The following is a 9,220-nucleotide window of genomic DNA, read 5'->3' on the forward strand; positions in this document are numbered from 1 at the left end:
GTTAGACCACAAAGCCATTGAATCAAGACTTGCCCTCCGACAGATTCACACACACACAATCAATCGATTAAAGCCAAAGTCAGTTTAATGATTGAACATATTCAGTTAAAGTATTCGCAATTCGTGGTTCCTCTTTTATTTCATCATTACTAACAATATTATAAATAATTATATTGTCGGATTACACAAAAGTTGGATATTGCTTTAATCAGGCATTTTAGTAGTTGGTATTGAGTGAACATTTCCTGCAATTTCTCAAAAAAAGTCGTTTTTTGTGCAAATAAAATAAAGGCTTTTAATTTTGTTAATTTCTTACGTTTTCTATATGAATTTATAAGCCAGTGCAAAATTTACTACACCATGAATCAAAGAAACAATTACTTAGAGAGATAATTATAATACAACAAAGACCAAATACGAAGCACGAACCATTTCAGAAGAATAATAAGTTTCTTTACTCCACCTCTTTTCTTTTTCTTACCCATCGTTACTTTTCCAATCAAAGGCAATAGCCATTTTTCTTCTTCTTTAGTTGTTGCTTGGAGGGCAAAGGTCGGGTATGTCCTGGGTGTGTGTGTGTGTGTGTGTGTTGAGGTAAGGAAGTGTGTACGTGTGTGTGCACTTTAATTAAAGATTAATAACTTTACAGCCGAATGGAATACAACAATAATAGCAAAAACATCTGACAAATTTGGCCTTGCTGCCAGTGGCAGGCAGGCCACCGTCAACCTCGGGTCGCCACCAAAAGCCATTAAAGCTTAGTTCTTGCCGCGAATCACCGCACAACTTGACCGCTTAGATCGTAAATCCCAACTGAAATGTGTGCAAGGCATGCCAAGCCGACGTCGAGGAGCCGAACCATATGTTCGGGTGTTCATACTCCTCCTCCATCACCTCTCCACCCGCCTCGCTTAAAGCATAAAGTGATTTGAGGTGTCACTTTTGCTTTTACACCAACTGGCACGGAGTTTAATTTGCTTTCTTTCGTTCTTTCATTTTTCTTTTTGGGTTAGGTCTTTTTAGGAGAACACACCACATGCAATCCAGCACTTTGCTAGTCTGTGTCTCTGGCAACTGGCAGCTGCAGTGGAACTCACTCTCTTAAGGAGCAGCTGTCACAATTGTGTATTGAATATACTTTAACCTAGTTCCTCTGACATCTCGATAATGAATTCATGTTGAGGTGCACACATTTAGCTGATTTGCTTGCGTCTTAACAATTTCATTTCACTTTCGCAACACAACGCAACGCGGTTGCCTTCATGATAATAATTTCCGTTTTTCTATTTGGCCTAACACGCAACTTTACACAATTTGCTTTTTCCCTTCAATTGTCATGACCAGCAGCGACAGCGGCAGCGACGTCGCCGGCACCGGCTTCCGGGGGTGCGCCGCAAGCGGTTGCAGGTCAAGGCTAATTCAATTTGACCAGGTGTCGGATATATCGGCTTGTTTATGAGGTTGTAATGCATTAGACTTTTGAAAGTCCCTCCCAACGATCGGGCACAGTGTAGAAATATCTATCCATGGCATCAATGAAACGTTGTTTATAACGTTCCGGCGATATAATGGTCGGATCTTTGCCCTTGCCACCGCCCATTATGACGGATTGCTTGAACATCGATTCCACTCTCTTATCCAGGGTGAAGGTGCGTATATAATCTGCATGGAATTGAGAATCAGATACTAGATTGGCATACAAAATGTATATCATCTTACCTATGATTCCAAGAACCAAGACGCTGTTCTCTTTATCCAAGCCAACCAATAGTGAATAGTCCATGACTCCATTTCGCTCAAGGAACGATGTGTCCCTTTGAATAGCATCTTTGAGTACAGATTTGCTGTGTGAAAGCACATACAAAGGATTTGACCAGGACATTTGGACTAGATTCTCATCGAGCAAAACGATTTCACCATTCTGATGAGTCGTGTCCACCAAGCGATTACGTTCGGAGCCCTTCAAATCATACTTGTTGGAAATATCACAGCCATAGAAAAGATTTTCCATAACCAAAAGAGATTTCTCCACGAAGAAGCTATCAAAGGTCAAAATATTAGTTACAACATCTCTCAAAGTTTCAAATTTAAAACCTACTCTTTTTTCTTAATGCTGACTTTGAAGACTCCAAATATTTTGGCCAACAACGTGGGCAATTGTAAATGCTGTGACTTGGCCAAATACTCGAAATATTTTGGAGCGAATTGTTCAAACAATGTCATTTCCTTGGTATTCATCTCTTTCAAAACAAAACGATCATCTGTAAATAGGAATGAGCAACTGGTTAAAATTTAAAGAAATAATAAAATATTTATCGGTCCATGCCGACTGCTTTTCAAATCAATTGTTAGCGATATAATCAAACTTATAAATAAAACTTTTTCAAAATTTGTCTCATTTTAGAATTCTAGCAAATATCTAATTGAAGGAGGTAGGATCAAAATGAGACCACGCAACAAACTAACTAAATGAATAAGAAATTAAAATGCTTATGTTTAATGTGCTTTGAATGTATATTACATTGTTGCAAGTTCTTATGAACGGACGGGCAAACGGATTGACTAGTTCGATGCGGCTGTTGATCCCCATTAAGGATATAGAAATTTTATTCCATGGGTGCTGCAGAATGTTATGGCAAGGCTTCAAAACTAAAGCTTTTACCCCTAAGTTCAAATTTACAGTATAAAGTAAAGTACAAAATTGAACTACAATTAGTATACACTATTAAATACTCCTGAAAAGTCAGAAAAGTTACTGGCCATGTATTGAATATTAAAGCAGGACGACATTCGAACTGTCTTTGAGTGTTATCAGGTTAAGGAAGAGTATTTCTTTTTTCTATCCCGCCGGATCACGAGTATGTGATCTCACTGTCTCAGCCAATAATGTTCATTTCAAACTTACCCAATGTCTTACAGAATCGGGAACCTGATTTGCCGCCACGTGCCTCCCAGTGAACGCTGTTACAAAGGCTACGCGCCAGAGCGATTCGGGATTCCTCTTCGAGGTCCATATGTTGGTCGTCCTGGCCGCGTTGGAGCATTGGAGATGGGCCAACAAGATCACTGGGTTTGCGTACCAACTCCATTTCGGAGCCCGTACGACTTTGTGAGATTCTCAGCTCCTCACGCATTTTGCTCTTCTCCAATTTGCGATACAGAGATTTGTCCAGCTTTGGCGGTTTTAGGCTTTTGGCTCGCATCGCGTCAAATTCGCGAGCAAAATAGATTTTACACTGAAACTGACTGCCCTGATCGTTGAACATTAGGGAAATATGCGGACTCGGGGATAAAGGTTTGCTGCCTGCTTTGCTCTTATCCTCCGAGGACGACTCAGCAGCGAAGGAACACTGCGTAGCATTATCCTCCATATCGCTCTCTGCTGTTGGCATGGCCATTTTCCGTTTCAGCTGTGGACTGGACGAAGCGTCAGCGGTGCCAGTGCCCGCATTGAATGACTCTTCGACTGCTCGCTGATAATCCGTAGAGGTTAGGCAATAAGCAATCACTGAACTAAGATCATTTTCACGCACATGTATGGGTATGGCGCCCAGGGGCATGGTCAGATGCTCTTGAGCTGAAAAGGGCGATTGTAGAGGATTCACTTGGTTGGTGGAAGGCAAAAGCTGTGTAAGGATTTGTTTAATGGACTTTTTATCCTTATCAGAATTCGATTGGGTAAGGGTGGAGTTTTTTTCTAACACTGGGACTTCTGTGTCCTCACTAGGACACTCTGCTGAGGCTAATGGTGGTGGAACGATTTCTCCCGAATCCCCCGACTGTGCATCGGGTCTCAACTCCTCCGTACAAATAGTCCCTGCATCAACGTGGGTATGTTTTGACTGTTGCGGCTGCTGCTTGTTCATAGACAATTTCTGGCTCTCCTGGAGCCTTGGCCCCCATAGATCAATACTATCGGCCAAAGCACGACGGGATGAAATGAGGGCGTCATTGATATCATAGACATTGGCCTTTTGCTCTGTCAGAAGCGTATGCACTATTTCGATTTTTTGCTTGAAAACGAACTGATCCTTGGCCAATTGTGCCTTGAGGTTCTGCATCAGCAGCGAATTCTCATCTTCTATAGCCAAATCGGCTATACGTTCGTGAATTTTCGTGTACACTTCATGTCCGCGCACTGAAAACTGTTTAATCTCCTCCTGAACTTGGTTGGCGATTTGACTGGCTGGCCTAGGTTGATCCAGCTGCAGAATCAGCGAAGGCAGTCCGGTCTCCCATACCTCAACTGGTTTGTATTGGAATTTAGCGCCTACTCCGCGAAAGCTGAAATGATGGACATAGTCGCGATGCAGGGAATGTTCACAACTGGCGGGATTCTGCATTTCGGGAGTTGTATCAATGGTTGGTCGCCGTTTGTAGGCATGTCCATGGAAACGCATCTCCAAATACTTGGCCAGCGACAAGCATTTGGATGAATCCGAGAGGGGAACCGATGGTGTGGTTGCATTACAAATGCTGCACCAAGACGTAAAATAAATACGCTTGGGATCCGAACGTGTTTGATCTTCAGTGAGATAGACATGGACACAGCCAAGAGAATGGACATAGCGACGCACATGTCCCAGCATGGGTAAATTGCAACTGGGACACATTGAATTAAAGCGACAACAATAGCGTTGCAGGAACTCCTCCAACATTATATCATGTTGACCATAGAACTTCATGTCCAACAACATGGGCAACTTGCAAAACGACGACACGCCCTTGGGATTGTAATGAAAGCTACAGAATAAGACAGGCAAACGCTGATGATTCTGCGGATCGAGTGCATCCTTATATAACTGCTCCTCGCTGACTTTCTGGGGCCTTTGTATGATCATATCCGGATTGCCTCTATCTCTTCTTTTAGGTCTTAACACTGAAAGAAATGGAATTTACTCATAATTTCTACAAAAACCATAATTTAAACTATGCTCACTTGGCGCCTTGCCCTTTGGGAAACGACCGCCAAAGGATCGAAATTCTGCCAGCTTGGACTGTATATCGCGATTGCTGGCCGGGGAAGTTATTTTCATTCGTAGAAAGTCATGTGCTGGCAGCAGCGGTTGTATTTGTTGCAGCTGCAGCTGCTGTTGCTCGTTATTTTCCTTGTCACCATTGGATGCACTAATGCCACTCTCATGGCGCTTGGACCACTGCTTTGAGAAGTAGAGTTCGGTGGGAAATAGTTTTCTTAACTTGCAATTCCTTCCCGGTTCCGTTTCCAGGTAGGGTAAGGGGAAGGTCAAAAATGGGCTAACCGAAAGCAAAGTAGAACTGAGAGCATTTCGAAAACGATTGTCATAGCGGGTCTCCACTGCCAAGGACTCAACAAGCTGACCCTCTGGATCGCCATCCTTCTCAGCATTTGCTGGTGAGCTGGAACGCAAAGGATCTGTAAAATCGGCCACATTCTCGCTTATGACCGCCATAATCTTATCCTCAGATTTACGTTCACCGACAGCTGGGCGTTTAACCCGATGATCCACATCTTTTTCTTCGGTTTCGATCTCTGATTTTGGACTGGACTCCTTGGAGTCAAATATGGAAGGCTTCGGCCCCAGAGGCTGAGCGAATTCATCAAGCAAAAAGGACATTTCTAATCGCCAATTGTAGCGGGCAAAAAGTAAAGATGATGCCACTCGCTTAACCCGAATCAACTCCGCATTGGAGGCCCCACGCAGCAGGCAAGTATAACCACGTGGATTGGTTAACTTCTCGAAGCACATCAGAGTCTTGCCAGATGCACCATTTGAAGTTCCATTATTATTGAAGCTCCGTATGTAGAATTCGTTGCAATAGCCCAATTTCGGCATTGTTATGTTCGACTCAATGGAGCTGACAATGTCACATTGAAGGGTACGAGATAGTCGCTCCATAACCGACAATTTTACATCCAGCACCAAGGTGACTCCATAGGATCGCAACAGATCCTGCGCTATGCCAGCAACATTCTTATGCACAAGCACCACATTGGGCGAAAAGCTCATGATGCGGGCACAGACATTGCGTAGGTATTCCTTTTCTTGCAACAGAACTGTCTCAATGGTCACAAATTTACCCTCGATGCGCTCATAGACAATAGGACACTGGAGCAGTAGAATGCGTGGAAATGGCACATGTGTAGCCATATCCTTGTGAGCCACATTTTTCGAAAAGGCCACACCATGGACAATAGTGGAGTCCTTACGCTTGCCTCCAGGTACCTTCTTGAAGTTCACATAATTTCGTATATCCATGAGATCATTTGAGCAGTATTCCGGCTTGAAATGATTGGCGGCCGTGGAGCAAAGCGTCTGCAAGACTTTACCCCACTCCTGATCTAAATTATTTGCCCGCAGCAACTGTGCCAGCAGTTGATCCTCGTGATCACAATAGGATTCAAGTAACTTTGATGTGGTTGTTGTAAAGCCCATGGCATTCTCTAGTTCAATGTCCTGGGCGGCATTCTGCTGGAAACTGAGACTAACATCCATCGATTTGGGAGGTTGCGGCGGTTCCACACTTGACGCAGCAAATTGCTGCAAAGTATCATCACTTCTGCTTCCACTCAAAGTGCTCTTTGCAAATTTATAGTGCAAATTTGCCTCGAAATCCGTCTGCTCAGGATCCTGTACAATGGGTTCAAGAAAACCAGCCGCTAGCATTGCATTTAATATGGCCACTGCCTGCGCCTCATTGGCCGATTTATTCTTAGTAATGAGGAACTCAATCAATAACTGTCCACAATTCTGGGCGGCCGGCAACTCACGACGCATTTCCTCGTGCAGTGTGATCAGCGAATTCGACTGTTGCAATATGTTTTTGCGGTCGTCCATGGTCAAGGTGGAAGTATAGCCAGGCTGCGAGGTAAAGCGCTCTTCCTGATAACCCAGCGACGTTTTACGAGTTAAGGCTCTCCGGTGCTGTTGCTGTCGATGCATGGTAGTGGCAGCAGCAGCTGCAGTGGCCCCATCCTGCACCTCCAACTTGTTGCTGAGATGCTGTTGCAAAGCTTGCAAATCTTGTCCAATGGTCGAGCTGGATGACTTTAGGAAAGTCAACACTATTTTGGAACAATAGTTGCACACTTTCAGATCCCCCTCACAACGTACTATTCGGCCTGGTACCACCTGATTGCAGCACTTGGAACAGAATATCTGTCCACAAATGCGGCAATGATGTTTTCTGCGAAATGTTGAAAACTTCTGGGCACAATCATAGCATTCCTTGGCCTTCGAGTCCGGCATCCAAAAACTTTGGAATTCGGTGTCCTTATAATTGCGCAAATCCTTAAATATATTTAAGGTAAATTAATTGGAATGGTTCAAATTATCACCTCACTTACATTATTATTCTTCGAGGCCACAATACTGCTTATATGCTTCAAGACATTCGTTACAGTTCTTCCCTGATTGGCATCACTGGGCAAAGGTTGCTGCTCATCAATTTGCTCATTTGCCTCCGCATCCTCAACACTGCTTATGGTTCGTGTCTCGCTTGATGATCTTAAACTAAGTGTTGTGGGAGGCTGTGGTCGACTCGACGCCAGACTGGAGGACGATGAGCTGTTTAAGTCCAAATCCGTGGCTGGTGCTGCCAATTCTGTAGAGGGTGGTGAATAAAATTTGGATTTGCCCACTTGGCCAGTGCTGCTGCTGGTGCTGGTGCCGCTAGATATATCATTGACCGTGTTGTAGCTCTGATTGTAGACATTTTGGATTTTGGTGACGACTCGATCGAATAGGGATTCAGGTTTATCTTCAAAATCTCTTGCGAATTCGGTTAGTTTAGTGGGCGAGTGTAAATGTTGATGGTTACTACTACTATTATTGCTGGAACTGCTGCTATTGTTGTTGTTAATCATTATGGTGGTGTAATTAATAAAACTTGCGGTATTAGTAGCGTGGGCGAGGCAATTGTCGCCCGTGCCGGACTCTTTATTAATGTTGGTTAGATGGTTGTTATATTCAGTTGGTCAATCAAAGCTGCATCGGGCGCCAATGAACCAAGTGCCAAATCAGTCCACTTTTGTTCCTGTGAATTAAGTGTGTACATTAAACTGTTCTAGACCTTATCTTTTAAAATGTTTCACCTGTTCGCTAAGAGTTAAATGTGAATCACCACCATCGGCCTCTGGATCGGGCAATTTCTCAATTGGTACTAAAATCTGATCGAAAGGCAACACTTCTGTGCGCCAAACATTGTCTACAATGTCCAAGAGTAGATCGTCGATGGGTGCCTGGAAAATTTGGCAGAGTTAGGAGTTGATTCCAGTTACGCCCCCTTAACCTGCCCAATAACAATTACGTCATTTCCGAATATTTGAAACTAACAAATGAATAAAAATTGTTCACGTACGAGTAGTATTTGCATTTATCACAATTGCCTGCGTTTTGATAATAGCCCGACGAATGGCGAAGTCCCGCGACTAATTAGTGTGAAGCGACACCGCGCCACAATCTCTTGCCATTGTTCATACCTAAGCACACACAAGCCCAATATATATATCTCACATACACACAAATATATACATATGTGCACATTCGTATGTTTATAAACAATTAATAATCAACAATTCACGGCACTTCTATCAATTGACACTCGATTGAGTTCGCCCTCTTACCTGGCTATCCATCACTTGTACAATTAATCAATCTGAGATTCGTCCAGTTTTCAACTGTTAAGAAAATGTTTTTATTATGAAGTATTATAGTTCAGTATTCTATTCCTTTGCTTATCTAGGTCCCCTTTTAAGTGTTTTTGTTAACAGATAGAGCAGCTGACTGTGACTATTCGACTGTACCTATCGATACTATCGAATAAAAATAATAGAGATGTGCAAAAAACAGCCCCAATGCACAATCGGTTTTAAAAACTGCGCTATCTGTCTAAAAGTCTTACAAAAATTAAAATAACAACAACAAATCACATTTTCAAAAGAAACTTGACGGCATTATTCAATAACGCTTGATGTTACAACGATTTTTGATGTCCGATACTTAATAGTATACTTGATAGTCGTGTACACATTTCGATTAGAAATTAAGCTGTTATCGATCCAAGTATTCCCTAGGATTAAAAATCGTCCTATGTGGAGAATAATATATGTATGTATGTAGACATTTGATTTATAATAAATACATTTGAATTGAGTTAAACAGATCTAATTTTAATCACATGCCACCAAATGAAAAAAAAAATTGAATTGTATAATCTTTGAATTAAGTAAAATTATAGT

At 42.5% G+C, this 9,220-nt stretch overlaps 2 protein-coding genes across 2 annotated transcripts; both read right to left on the reverse strand.

Moving 5' to 3' along the window:
- Positions 1 to 105: 105 nt before the first annotated feature.
- On the reverse strand, positions 106 to 7,846 carry fab1 (fab1 kinase). Its single transcript, XM_068287581.1, has 6 exons — positions 7,328 to 7,846; positions 4,940 to 7,271; positions 2,906 to 4,879; positions 2,099 to 2,261; positions 1,720 to 2,039; positions 106 to 1,662 (listed from the first exon to the last, which is right to left on the reverse strand). Exons 1-6 carry the CDS (start codon positions 7,844 to 7,846, stop codon positions 1,472 to 1,474), a joined length of 5,499 nt encoding a protein of 1,832 aa, XP_068143682.1. The 3' UTR covers positions 106 to 1,471.
- A 31-nt stretch (positions 7,847 to 7,877) lies between these two features.
- Positions 7,878 to 8,767, reverse strand: LOC137575165 (anaphase-promoting complex subunit 13). Its single transcript, XM_068287582.1, has 3 exons — positions 8,606 to 8,767; positions 8,075 to 8,221; positions 7,878 to 8,016 (listed from the first exon to the last, which is right to left on the reverse strand). The coding sequence occupies exons 1-3, from the start codon at positions 8,615 to 8,617 to the stop codon at positions 7,933 to 7,935; spliced, it is 243 nt and encodes an 80-aa protein (XP_068143683.1). The 5' UTR covers positions 8,618 to 8,767; the 3' UTR covers positions 7,878 to 7,932.
- Between the last annotated feature and the right edge of the window lie 453 nt (positions 8,768 to 9,220).

Source organism: Drosophila tropicalis, unplaced genomic scaffold (assembly GCF_018151085.1).
Source record: "Drosophila tropicalis isolate 14030-0801.00 unplaced genomic scaffold, ASM1815108v1 contig_573, whole genome shotgun sequence".
NCBI classification, from domain to species: domain Eukaryota; kingdom Metazoa; phylum Arthropoda; class Insecta; order Diptera; family Drosophilidae; genus Drosophila; species Drosophila tropicalis.

What these genes read in the sequence shown, in the direction of transcription:
- fab1 (XM_068287581.1), bottom strand. Translation starts at nt 7,846, where the DNA reads ATGATTAACAACAACAATAGCAGCAGTTCCAGCAATAATAGTAGTAGT. An exon ending in CCCAAAGGGCAAGGCGCCAA is followed by an intron (nt 4,880 to 4,939) that starts GTGAGCATAGTT and finishes CATTTCTTTCAG; the next exon opens with TGTTAAGACCTAAAAGAAGA. An exon ending in GTCAGCATTAAGAAAAAAGA is followed by an intron (nt 2,040 to 2,098) that starts GTAGGTTTTAAA and finishes GACCTTTGATAG; the next exon opens with CTTCTTCGTGGAGAAATCTC.
- LOC137575165 (XM_068287582.1), bottom strand. An exon ending in ATTTAACTCTTAGCGAACAG is followed by an intron (nt 8,017 to 8,074) that starts GTGAAACATTTT and finishes CTTAATTCACAG; the next exon opens with GAACAAAAGTGGACTGATTT.